At 37.8% G+C, this 13,849-nt stretch overlaps 1 protein-coding gene across 1 annotated transcript in view; it reads right to left on the bottom strand.

Annotated features, from left to right (window-relative positions):
* LOC121876157 (leucine-rich repeat serine/threonine-protein kinase 1-like) overlaps positions 1-13,849 on the bottom strand; it is a 227,373-nt gene that overhangs the window by 28,710 nt on the left and 184,814 nt on the right. The window contains exons 41-42 of the mRNA XM_042381100.1: positions 8,446-8,644; positions 430-687 (exon numbers count right to left, since the gene is read on the bottom strand). Coding sequence (XP_042237034.1) covers positions 430-687; positions 8,446-8,644 — 457 coding nt within the window. The remainder of the gene's footprint in view (positions 1-429; positions 688-8,445; positions 8,645-13,849) is intronic.

The raw sequence follows: 13,849 nt of genomic DNA, 5'->3' as shown, positions 1-13,849 counted from the left end.
AGTACCCATTGAAACAATGGTTTCGTTAATCGAGCTGTTAACGGCAACCTTCTAGAACGGATTGTGCTCAAGAAGTTGTCAAAGCAAGAGAAACAATTGAGACCCTGCAATGTGTGTAAATGAGGCAGAAAGTCAGATCAGCAACCTGGGACTAGGTCACAATTTTCGTGATGCCATATGGCAGCAGGGTCTACCATTAGACAACACATTATGCTTCCAATATCTTCCCAGGCGGTAGTACCTCCCTGTTTGGTAGCTGCCTACTACCTCCCCCTTTAAGGTTGTGAAAGTGTAGCTACATAATTTTTAAGCAAATGTTACCCATTGTTATTACATAATTTTATGAAGAATCAGAATTTATTACCCACAGATCAATCTGTAATAATACCTGGGAATGCTAACCATTATTTTATCTTTAAATTTATTTACCATGTAGTTTGAGTTTGAGAAACAGCAAGACAGTGAATCTCTTGTGTAGAACCAGCCAGTTCAGTCATAACAAAACTTCCCTCTCCAAGCACAGGTGATGTTGGTGTAACATCAGAGCTACACAAGAAGAGGCGTCCATTACACAGAGCAACAGCCACTCTTCCAAGAGCATGAAGACTACACAGTGATCGAACTGGGGATGACTGAGGGGCATCAGGCTCTAGACAGTAGCTGAACACACGCCCATAATCCACCATGCTGAAAATTAATAAAATATTCATCAAATTTCTCATCCAGAGCTCATTAACTGAAATACAGATTTGGTAAAAGTTACCATATAATATGTAAACATGTAAAAAGTAATGAAAATGGACATACATTAGGGGGCCATGTTTCAAACTAATGAAGGTAAATTTATAAAAGGAAAAAACTTATGAATATTTCTAAATTAGTAATAAAAATTTTTTAAAGGAACTTTAGAAACAAAATTTTAAGATAACTGAGAACAGTTACAAGGGCTTTTTATAAATGATGCACTATTACAATAAAGGCTGTATCTCACTATACAAAAGGAATTCATTCCAAAGAAATGGTGTATAATGCAAATAATCTGAGGGCAGATTTTCAGACCCTCACTGCCAAAACCAACCAAACTACAAATAAAAGATGTACAGCTCCTCCCCGACTGACGACCTACTCGACTTACTACCACTCGCACTTACGACCTGCCTCAGTCATACCAAAATTTTGTCTTACGTATTTTCGAGTCCCAACGTCAGTACACAGAGAAATTTTTTGTTTGTAATTCACTTTAAAATGGCTGGCAAGCTCAAAAGTGAGAGTTATGTGGTGCTGAGAAGAAAAAGAGACACCCATTTTAGAATTTCTATGTATTATTTAAGCATTTTTGACTTAGACCATTTCGACTTACGACCTGGATTTGGGTCCCTAACCCCATCATAAGTCGGGGATGAGCTATATAATCAAATGAAGACTATAAATACATTAAAACAGAAAAAAGTAAATTAGTGCTCTGCACTGGTTTAGATACTGCGGGGAATAATTTGAACTTATTCATGGTATTGTTTATCTCATTCCAAAAACTTCTGATTATTCAACATCATACAAAAAAATCACAACTTTCCTAAGGGTTTTGTTCAGATAAAGAAGCACTAGATAAAAATCAACAGCAAAAGTCACTTGAGGTCACTCGATACAAATGACAGATCCCTGACTGGATACCCAGGGTTAGTAAAAGAATGCTTTAATATTGTGCTTGTACAATGAACCCTATTTAGTGGAGTAGCAGATACTTGTCAGCATCATTATTCAGATTTCAAAGAAACACTAAGAACGTATGGTTCAGGTGAGCATCAGGGATATCGTTTTCTCTCTTAAATCGGCATTCTTTTACGCTTTGAGTAATGGAGAATCAGTAAATTGAGAAAGCCTATTGTTTTCCAAGTCTCAAGCTTAACTACTGTTTCACATGTTTGCTCTTCTCTGGTACAAGCTCACCATTCATGCATGGATTCAATGACTGGACACACATCAACCGAGCTCTAAGATAACACAAAAGTTCATAAGATCACAGAAAACAATTCTAGCCTAAGTACAGAGAGCAAACATAGATGGGTGTATTGACAGTGGACTTTGTCATCAAGCGTTTGGTAGAAATGATAAAATTTCTTACTGAGCGTGAATTGGCATTAAGAGGAACTGATCATATAATAGGATCACATGATGGCAGCTACCAATGTATTCTAGAACTAATATAAAATTTCACAGTTTGGAAATAAAACAAATAATTTTTAAGTCATATCAGGTCAACCATTTGTGATGAACTCATTATGATAATAAGCATAAAGGTTTTGTCAACAGTTTGCAAAAAAAGTTATAAGTGCAAAGTACTACTCAATTTGTTTAGATTCTACAACTAATGTTTCAAAAAGTGCAAAGTACTACTCAATTTGTTTAGATTCTACAACTAATGTTTCAAGAAATTACCAACTTTCATTCACCAGTAGATTGATTTTTGCTTTATATTCCCATCAGTAGTAACACAGGAGAAAGTAATCAGGTTTTAGACACATTGAATAAACTGGACTTAGATATCCAAAATTGCTGCAGCCAATCCTATGACAATGTTGCCAATATGTTGGGTAGATATCAAGGTCTCTGAAGATAAATCAAAGATGTACAGTACAGTACGTATATATATATTTTTTTTACGGGATTAGCCCACCCGGGCACAGGTCACCGACCTACATCAGATCCTAGGGGGCAAAAATATTATTATAGTACGTAGTAATAATAATAATAATAATAATAATAATAATAATAATAATAATAATAATAATAATAATAATAATAATAATAATAATAATAATAATAATAATAATAATAATAATAATAATAATAATAATAATAATAATAATAATAATAATAATTAATAAAAATTAATGATAAAATAAAAATTATAAAAAATAAAAATAAAATATTAATGATAATAAAAATAATAATAATCATAAATAAATACAAAAACGAAAAAATAAATCAAGAGTGAGAAATGATATACTGTACAGTATGTATGGTGTGTTGTCAATAGAAAGAGAAACAGTTGAAAGTCAGATTAGCGACCTGCACTGCGCATTCACTAAACCTGGTCAGAGTACACAGTGTTAGCCGTTATCTGTAAGTAAAGTAATAACTTTTTTTTTGGGGGGGGGGGGTTGCTGAACAAACTTCAAGCATTTTCTACAGGATGAACATACCATTGGGCTATCTTGACAAAGAGTTTTAGTCCAAATGAAAATACAGGTGACACTTGTTTAACGGTCATTCAATTAAAAATTTCTCGGTTTAGCAATTTAAAATTTATATTGTGGGGTACGAGATGTTTGGTTCGCACTCAGGATGGGATGGAGAAAGGAAACTCACAATGTGCTCTCTGTATACATGTTGTATTGGATGTACAATGCAGCTTGGTGCTGGGAAGTGGCAGCGTGGTTACAAGCGTGATGTAGAGAGAGCTGGTTGGTGAGGATGCTCAGAGGAGGACAGCTTGTGGGTCGCCATGCTCTCCGGCGGGAGCGACGGCCGCCAGGCAGGAGTGGAGGAGGTGGTGTTGCTTGCTGGTTGGTGTAGGTAGAAAGAGCCAGGACACCACGAGGTCAGGTCTAATATAGTGGAGGTAGGTGTGGCTTAATAGTTGACCTCCGTCATGTAAGGCGGCGCTGGTTGACCTATAGCACGAGGCATACACTGGGGAATTCGCGGGGTCGGCTACTCAGCGACAAACAGCGTTTGTAGGGGAGAAATCCACTACAATATCACCATTTCTCATTTAACAATTACAATTTCTTGGTTTAGTGATCTATGACTCACTGGTAAATATTTGGGAGGGAAGTAAAAAAATAGGATTCTGTGCTCCAAGTGCACATCATTACAATACTGAGACAGTGAGCTGTAATTGTGACAACCATCACCACTGCCACTGCCGCCGCCCCGCCACCACACAAGAATAACACAGTCTTGTGAATAGTTTTGAAGTGTTTATGGGTGCTATAAACTATATTCGTACAATTGTGAATGTTGATGAGAGGGTTGGAGGGCACTATTATAGTCTTGTATCCCTGTTGTAGAATATTACCCTTGAGCTGGTATTTTCTACCGAGATACTGCAGGTGGTAATTTAAACTACAGTAAGTTCTCGCTTAACGTCGTCCTGCTTAACGTTGTTTCGGTACTACGTCGCTGAACTTTAGAGACCAAAAATTCGTTTAACGTCCCTGTGATCCGATACTACGTCATTTTGCGCTGTAGCGGACAACTTTCTATGGCACATCACCCGCTCATGTCATGTCTGGCCACGCTACGCTCTCTTGGTTCGGCGCGCTGCCCTCACTCGCAGAACGTCACAGCGTCCCCAAGCAACGCCAAGCCAGTCTCTTGTTACGATTTCACATCATTCGTGCGTGCTTAAGTGTTTTTGCTCTAAAACTGTGCTCTAACCATTCGAAATGGCTTCCAAGCGCCCATCAAGTGGTACTGATGCTAGTGTAGTGAAGAGGCAACATTAGACCATTACTATTGCTACAAAAATGGATATATTAACCCGATTTGAAAAAGGGGTACATGCTGTGGACATAGCCGCTGTGCTTGGTCTAGCCCCCACAACAGTGCGTACTATCCGGACCAACGCTGACAAGATTAAGATTAGTGCTGGAAGTGGTTCTTCTCTGAGTGCTACTAAGACGACTCGTACTAGAAGCACTGTGATAGAGAAGGTGGAAAAGATGCTGGCAATGTGGATGGAGGACCAGAATCAACGCAATGCCCCTGTGAGCCTTACGGTTATCCAGCATAAGGCCAGATCCCTGTTTGATGACTTAAAGGCAGAAGAGGGTGAAGGATTGAAGGAAGAGACCTTTACGGCCAGCCAAGGATGGTTTCAACGATTTAAGCATCGTTATAACTTCCACAATATTAAGATGACTGGTGAAGCTGCCAGTTCAGATACAGTTGCTGCCGAGACGTTCCCGCCAAAATTCAAACGGATTATCCAGCAAGGAGGTTACTCACCGAAGCAAGTCTTCAATGTGGATAAGACTGGTCTCTTTTGGAAGAGGATGCCTGAGAGGATCTATATCTCCAAGGAGGAGAAAAGAGCAGCAGGTTTTAAAGAAGCAAAAGACCGCTTGACGCTGCTGCTTAGCGCAAAAGCTGCCGGTGACTTCAAGCTGAAGCCTATGTTGATTTCTTGCACTGCCAACCCACGGGCCCTGAAAGGTTACTCTAAGGATCACCTTCCTGTCATTTACAAGGCAAAAAAAAGGCACGGATAACCGGTGCCATATTTAGCCAGTGGTCAAACGTGTATGCTGTCCCTGCGCTGAAGGAATACTGTGCCAAGGAGAACCTTAACTTCAAAATTCTTCTGATCCTTGACAATGCTCCAGCTCATCCTTCCAATCTCGATGACTTGCATGACAGTGGAAAAGTTGTATTCCTGCCTCCAAACCTGATAGCACTGATGCAGCCTATGGACCAAGGCATCATCACTGCATTCAAGGCGTATTATTTTTGCTTTACCATGGTCCAGCTGCTCAAGGCTACAGACGGATAAAATAAACCAAAGATCCGAGAATATTGGCGTGGCTTCAACATTCTTCATGCAATTGATAACATTGACAAGGCATGGGAAGAGGTTTCAGAAAGTTGTCTGAATGGTGCGTGGCATAAACTGTGGCCCGAGTGCGTCAACAGTTTTACGGGATTCACGGACTTAGTCCCAGCTGTGAATAGGGATATCCTCAGCTTGGATAGACAGGCAGGCTTTGATGAGCTGGAATCAGAGGATATTGAGGACGCCCTGGCATCCCATACAGGAGAGCTCGCCAAAGAAGATTTGCAACAACTAACAGAACACAGTCCCGTTGAAGAAGACGACGAAGAAGAAACTCAACGAACGCTAACTTCAAAAAGGTTGGCAGAATCGTTGAACAAGTTCCAGCAAGCAATGCAAATGCTTCTAGATGATTACCCAAACAGAGAACGTAGCTCAAAGGTTCAACGCAGTAATGAGGACAGTCTTGGTTACTACACCGAGATCTATAAGTAGAAGAAGATGAGTAGCACCAAGCAGTCAACACTGGATTAATTTTTTTGTTGTGAAACGGCAGGAGCTTATTCACAACAGCCAGCAGCCGAGGAGGAGCAAACAACAACAGAGGAGGAGGAGGCAGCCGCAGAGTCTCAGTGACTCACCACCCTCCTCCTCCACTCCCACCCTCCTCCTTCGCTCCACTACCCACTACACACTCGCTCTACCACCTCCGTCCATCGGTGAGTACCAATACAAACTTAGTACTATAGTTCTATATACTATTCTCTATAGAAATGGCAATAATTTTCTGTATACGTAACTTTTTTCATGGGGCAAAGGGAGGCTCAGGAACGTAACTCCCGTATTTTATCTACAGTGGTCCCTTGGTTAACGAAATTTTGGTTAACGAATTACCTTCCATAAGAATCTTCAATTCGGTTAACGAAAAAAATTCGATTAACGAAATCCTTACGAAAATCACGTTTTGTTGTGAGCATCAGCTGGTCAGCTGATGGCCCAGTTTGCCAATTTAGTAATCTGTTCTAAGTATAAATTCGTTTCCAATGAATTATATATCGTTTAATTTGAGCTTTTTAATATTTTTGAATGTTTTATATTAAAATTATTAGTCATTTTAACATTAAATATTGATAATATATGCAGTACTGTACAGGGAACTAACATACCAGTTTGTTGTTGTGAGAATCAGCTGATGGCCCAGTCTGCCAATTCAGTAATCTGTTCTAAGTTTAAATTCGTTTCCAATGGATTAAATATCACTAAATTTCAGCTTTTTAATATTTTTGAATGTTTTATATTAAAATTATTTGTCATTTTGACATTTATTCAACATATTGATAATAAATGCAGTACAGGGAACTAGTTTTTTGTTCGCCCATCAGATGCGTGAGTCGGCTACAAGGTGTCAGTTGGGCTTTGAAAACAGTGGAGTGAACATCTATTTTGTTGGTGTCTTGAATATTTTTGCATTTTTCATTGAAATTATTGGTCATTCTGAACTTTAGTTAACATATTGAAAACATAAAGTGCAGTGCAGTGTTGATTTAAAGAAAATAATCTTGAATTACACCTACTGAACTTAAAATTTTATTGGTGAAATGAGGCATGAAGCATGGGTCCAAAGAAGGTGATTTTTCCTCCATACCACTTCCTTCTTTTTTCCCTTCTCCTCCATCCCCACTTCTAATTCCCATCGTCATCATCAACCAGGAGCCTTCTACATACACACCTCAAAGTAAGTGTACTTTACTGCATTTTTTTTTTACTTTGTATGTATTTTTCGGTGAGCTGGAACTAATTACCCAATATCCCATTGAAACAATGAATTCGGTTAACGAACGACCTTCTGGAACGAATTGTATTCGTTAACCGAGGGACCACTGTATATCATTTCTCACTCTTGATATCTTTTTTTAATTTTTGTTTTTATTTATGGCTCTTTATTGTTATTATTACTATTTATAATTTGTATTAATTTTTATTAGAATTATTAATATATTCTTTTATTATAATTGTTATTTATTTTTATATATTTTATTAATATTATTATTATTATATTATTATAATTATTGTTATTATTATTATTATATTATTATTATCATCATTATTATTATTATTTTGTTATATTTTCGCCCCCCAGGCCTTGATGTGGGTTATTAAAAATTACCTGTGCCCGGGTGGACTAATGTCCGAAAAAAAATATATACCTGTACAGTATAGTCTGGTTTTACGCGGCACTTGTCAGAAGAAATAATTCTTATTTACACGGTAAATTCCATCATGTATGCGGCAAGCAGCAGGCGAGGTGCTGGGCACTGACGTCAGACTCGCTCCGGTGACATTGCAGGCTGTGATTGGGCCACGTATCCTTACCACCCACGCACCCCCTCCGCCGCTCGCTGTGATTGGTCTAGGCATCCTTGCCACCCCTACTCTCCGCCTCCACGTCAGTCTCACTGTCTCCGCGTATATTCACTCATGCCGAGGAACCAGTGCTTTTTTTTCTTTCTACACAATGGCGGTCGGCCCAGTCTCTATTTCATTAATCCCATAGCTTCTGTTATTTCATTTATGCGTTTCGCTTTATACGCGGACCTCCATGGGTTTAATTAACCACGTAAAACCAGACTATACTGTATATAAAAATATGAAAGAATGTTGAAGATGGTACAGTACAAAGGGGTTTCCCAGATAAGCCCACCGATCACAATATAAGTAAGTATACATTGTGAAAGAAATGATCTTGGAAACACACAGCAGTGGAAAGAATAATTAGGATTAAAGCATGATAAAAAAAAGATACCACCCCTACAAGAGTAAAGGTAAGTCTGTTCTACATGTACTTACCAATAACCAAACATAGTGCTTAATAAAAGACTCAAACTTACTTGTAACCATGGATATTGCCAGCATTATCTCCAAGCCAAACATATTCTCCAACGCAACACATGGCAGTTATTGTATCAGGTAAGCCCTCGATGCTAGTATAAGCTCCCCATCCCCACTCCCCCGCTCCAACCATATCCAACTGAGGTGAAGTTCGGCTCACCCACACACTGCCCTGGTCTCGGACGACTAATTCACCATCTGAATAGAAGAGTTTTAAATTACATTTTCCTTGCCCAGTTATTTCCATTTTCCTCTAAATAATCCACATAGTTTAAATTTAAATGTCAAAGATTGTACAGGTATAGCTAATGCTAAAAATACAAAAAGGCTTAATTCTATAATACAGCGAAAATGTAATAGTAATAATAATTATAATAATAATAATTATTCATAGTAAATGAAATTTTTAATTAAAATACTGTACACCAAAATAAAATAATACTGATAACAATAATAATAATAGTAATAATAAAATATAATAATAAAATTAATAATAATAATAATAACAATAATACTGTAATAAAATAATAGTAATAATAATAAAGAAATACAAGAATGAAAAAAAAGATCAAAATAGAGAAATGCGATCTAGACCTATGAATTATTATTACAGCATTATTATTATTATCATAATTATTATTATTATTATTATTATTATTAATATTATTATTATTATTATTACAGTCAACCCTCACTTTACGCGGTCCCACATTCCGCGTTTCCACGTTTACGCGGTACCCTGCCAGAACCCGGGATGCTCACATTCCGCGGTGCATGTACCTTTACGCGGGTGAAGTATAATTTTTTTATTTAGCTCATAAAATTCATACAAATTATCCGGCCAGAATATAATTTACGTTGCTGGAATTCTTACAATTTGATGATCATTTTGAATATAAACATCATAGATTTTGCATTAGACATACAAATTTTAGATCTAATTAAGTATTTTGTTTACTCTGAATAAATATGTTATCTTTTGTGCAAAATATATGACATTTATATTCAAAATATTCCTGGTCTTACAAGGAATCCAGCAATGTCAATTATATTATCCTAACTTTAGTTTGAGGTTTTATTTATTACTATACAGTACCTTAAAATCTAGTGGTTTTCCCCAAAAAATTTCTCAGAGAGGGAAGAGCCAGTGAGTGTAGTGTGAGAAGAGGGGGAAGGAGTTGAGTCCATTATTTGAATGGACATTAACTTGGCGACTGTATTTCTCTATTTCTCTTAAGTATTAATTGTGTGCATGTACCATCATAAAATTAAGATGTTATTTTTACTAGAACATAGGTATTGTGTCAGAAAAAGTGGAGTTTGGGGGTCAGCCGGGGTCTATTTCAATTAATCCCATATGTTATGTTGTTCACTTTACGCGTTTCTCACTTTCCGTGGTACCCTGTGGGTTGAATTAACCGCGTAAAGTATTATAATATTATAATAATAATATTTTCGCCCCTCCCAGGCCCTGATGTGGGTCAGCGATCTATGCCCGGGTGGGCTTACAGGAGAGAGGGGAAGGAAAAAAAAAAAAAAAAAACCATTCTGAAAACCGAAAAATTCCGAAATCTGAAATGCCTCTGGCCCCAAGGATTTCGGATAAGGGATTGTCAACTTGTATAATGAAATTTTGATCTAACCTGCAAAATATGCCTCAGTCTGTGTAAATGCACAAGCATACAAATACTTAAACACAATTCATAAGCTTCCCTCAAGCTCGGACTTGTTCATAAAAATTGTCATTCTATGGAAACATTTTCCAATTTTCATAGTTCAGTATCTCAATATTCACAGTAATTTCTTCGGCTTTAGCACTTGAAAACATAGAGAAGGGGGTAAAGAAATTCCCCCTCCCCCCTCTGTCCACTAAGTTTAGGTGAAAGATAAAGTGAGATAACATAAGGTAATGCTCTGAACACCACCTAATAATGAAAATATGACTGAAAATTCACAAGTCGAAAATTTAATTTTAAAATAACCATAGCATATTCAGTATCAATGGCTAATTTCAACAAAGCTGTAATAGTAATACTGTTAGTAAGAGAAATAAATGGAGTCTCAATTGTTACCAGGTAATTTTTTTCTTTTCCAGTTTTAGGTCCCATCAAGCTCTGGCATTTTTCTCAGAAAATAATTTTTATTTACAATGATATCCCTGTTAGCCGAAACAATTGGTGCAGAGCACTTCCGGGGATGAAAGATTTCCGGCTTACGAGACGACTTTCTCAAACCCGGAAAAATTCCTTATCCCGGTTACTGGGAAAAGTTTCCGAGTGTCTAAACTAGACATCTTGCAGAGAAACACACTAGCCCACTTCCCCAGAACGTTTTAGGAAGCTAGAGATGTTTTCCTTGAGTCTAAACTACTGAAATCTGTAAATATAGTTCTAATTAAGTTAGAAACTTCATTTCTTTACCATAATAATCCGGAATAGTTTATCGAAAAGTTTGGGCATGAATGAAGCTGTGTGTTACAGCAAAGACTGCTATTTTCCACTGCCATGGAGCTGTGGGGGATTAGTTGGTATCGTGTAACTGACTTGACCTGATGCAATGTCCGGTGGAGGTAGGATGGGGGATTAGTGGTATCATATTACTGACCTGATGGATTGTCAGGTCACCCTTTCTTGGGTGGAGAATTAGTGGGTTTCATGACCTGAAGATGTCTTGAATAAACATGAAACTTAAAGTATTTTTAGAGATATTGTGGTAAGTACAGATATAAGAATAAATGAGCCAAGTTGTATCCTTTCAACATTACGTTACATAACATTTTGAAATATGGAGTAAGAAAGCAGAAAGGTGTGGGTAATTAGAGAGATGGAGTGGAAATGAGTGTTGCCAAGTGCTCCTCACCAGCTGATATTTAACTTGTTACCATACAGTCTCACACATGTAGATGTGTCATACAATAAGACTTTCACTCCTTATGTTTGCTGTCTTAATTCCCTTGTTGGGAGGTGTGTGAGTGGTGTTGAAATGTGTGAGTGTGTGAATGTGTGAGTGTGTGAGTGTGTGCATGAGTGCATGTATGTATGTATGTATGTATGTATGCATGCATGTATGTATGTATGCATGCATGTATGTATGTATGTATGTATGTATGTATGTATGTATGTATGTATGTATGTGTGTGTGTGTGTGTGTGTGTGTGTGTAATGTTGGGGGAGTGAGTGATGTGTCAGGGTGGTGATGGTGTGGGTGATGTGGGGTGAGGGTGGTGATGGTTGTGTGTGTGGGTGGTTGTTGGAGGGTGTGTTTGTGTGTGATGTAGGGGTGTATGTGTGATGTGTGGGTGGTGTTGGTGTGTGTTGACGGAAGCAAACCTTTTTGGGGTGGTAGGGTCACGTCTCCCCCACCTTCCTTACTCAAGCTGCAAAATTGTGTCAGCCCCCCCTTCCTCACTCAAGTGTGGCTAATTGTGATAGGGAGATGAATTTGATACTATAATGATACTTAATAAATTCTCTACAAAATATTTTCAACAAGATATCCTTTAACAAAATATTTCTATATGATACAGTGAAAGGAATTTCATTCTTTTATAAAAAAAAATGTGAGAAATGTTGATACCAGAGTCAGTAAAATCAGTTCTAATTTTGTTAGCCACACCATTTTTTATGAAAATAATCCTGAATACTTTATCTAAAAGTTTGGTTTAATAATTAGATTTAAAAAAAAACTCTATATGATACGGGAATGAATAGAGCTGTGTTACTTTTATCCTCTTCACCACTGATCGGCTTGTTAGTCTTTGTTACGCACTGTTGGCAAGTGTTCTTGTATACTGTATATATTGTACTCCAGCTGATCCTGTCATCTTTACCCTAGAATAGGCAGATGCTTCACTCAATTGAATGTAATACATAACAAATGTCTTAACACATGTGATGAAGGTTGGGTGGGAGATTATTGGGTCATGTTACTAACCTGACCTGAAGCAATGTGGTGTACTACTGCGCACATCATTGTCATCCTTAATATCCCTTTTATTCATATTACGTTACATAATATTAAAATCCACTGCGCTGTAGAGTCACAGAAAACGGGAAACATTGGTAAAGGATAACTCACCTACTGTGTGTTGTTTTATAAGAATTGTACCAAGGTACGGTCATATAATATGAAGTGTATGTACTCACCGCATTAAGGAGAACTCAAGGTATCTATAGGATGATTGGGAAGGTCCAAATGATACGGACTAGTGTACTATAAGAGATAAGTGTAGATCGTGTTTGAAGATCATACTATTTACGTTTGTGAACGATTAGTGAACATAGCTACTGCAGGTATCAGATGAAAATATAAGAGAACAGTGATCTGGAAAAGGGATAAATGTATCAGACCTATGTGAAGTGTTGGAAGTGATCCAGAAACTATACTGTAATTCAAAGAAAATATCTTGTATGCCTCGGTGTGAGCTTAATACACCTCGTTATCTCATGTGATGAATAACCACAAACAATGCAATGATTAGAGAATCTTATGACTGTTTTCAACGATTGCATCATGTGAGGGGAGGATCCCTAAATACAGATTGAAGTGAAGTGGATATACCCACGCCGTGAAAATACGACGCTAGGCTTTGTTCGATGTTGGCGTCCATTCTGCCCCGGGCTACAGTTTTGAGTTAATGATATAGCCCAATTAATTTTCCCAGGAACTGGCAAACCAGATCCTTACTTAAGTATGTAATTTAGGATTAAAATATATAAATATAAGGCATAAGGTCACAATAGATAGGAAAGTGTAGATGTGAGAACCAGAATAAATCAAAGTGAAAATTAAAGATTGGAAATTGTAGGCCTAGTTCAGTGAGAGACGCGGGGCATCTTCCTTAGTGATACCCGCTCTCTCACCAAAACAGGTATCCACGCGTCCAGAGTCGGCCATTACCACCAGTGAGGAACTCACCATGTGTGGTGTGTCTACTTATGGCCATGATGCACCCCCACGGTGAATCTGTGGATACCCTACACATCACCACCCATATCACCGCCAAGTGGAGAGACCAAATAATACCAGGTGTGGAACCAGTACTGGTATGATTACTTGAGAAGTATCCTATCTACTCAGCAAGAGTAGAGTGTGAACGAGGTACCTGATATGTGTACCTAAGAATACCAAGGAGTTCCATACTGGTAGGTGTGGAGTGTATATGAGATGTGGTGCTACAACATGTGGTGCAGTCTGATGTGTTGGGTGTTATGGTAAGAAAGAATGACTGAGGTAAGGAGGTCATTGGTTGTTATGAAGAACGAAGATAATAGTAGTTATTTGATTAAGGACATATATTGATGTGAAGTGTAATGAACATAATACCCTGTAGTGGTTCTTCTGATGAAGGCCAGCTTTTTGTATTGTGATCGGATGCAATATGTTTTTATAAGGAATAAATTA

This window comes from Homarus americanus, unplaced genomic scaffold, assembly GCF_018991925.1.
Source record: "Homarus americanus isolate GMGI-L3 unplaced genomic scaffold, GMGI_Hamer_2.0 scaffold33468, whole genome shotgun sequence".
In the NCBI taxonomy this organism is placed as follows: Eukaryota; Metazoa; Arthropoda; class Malacostraca; order Decapoda; family Nephropidae; genus Homarus; species Homarus americanus.
Note: the sequence above shows the minus strand (reverse complement) of the source record. Positions and strands in the feature narration are given on the sequence as shown.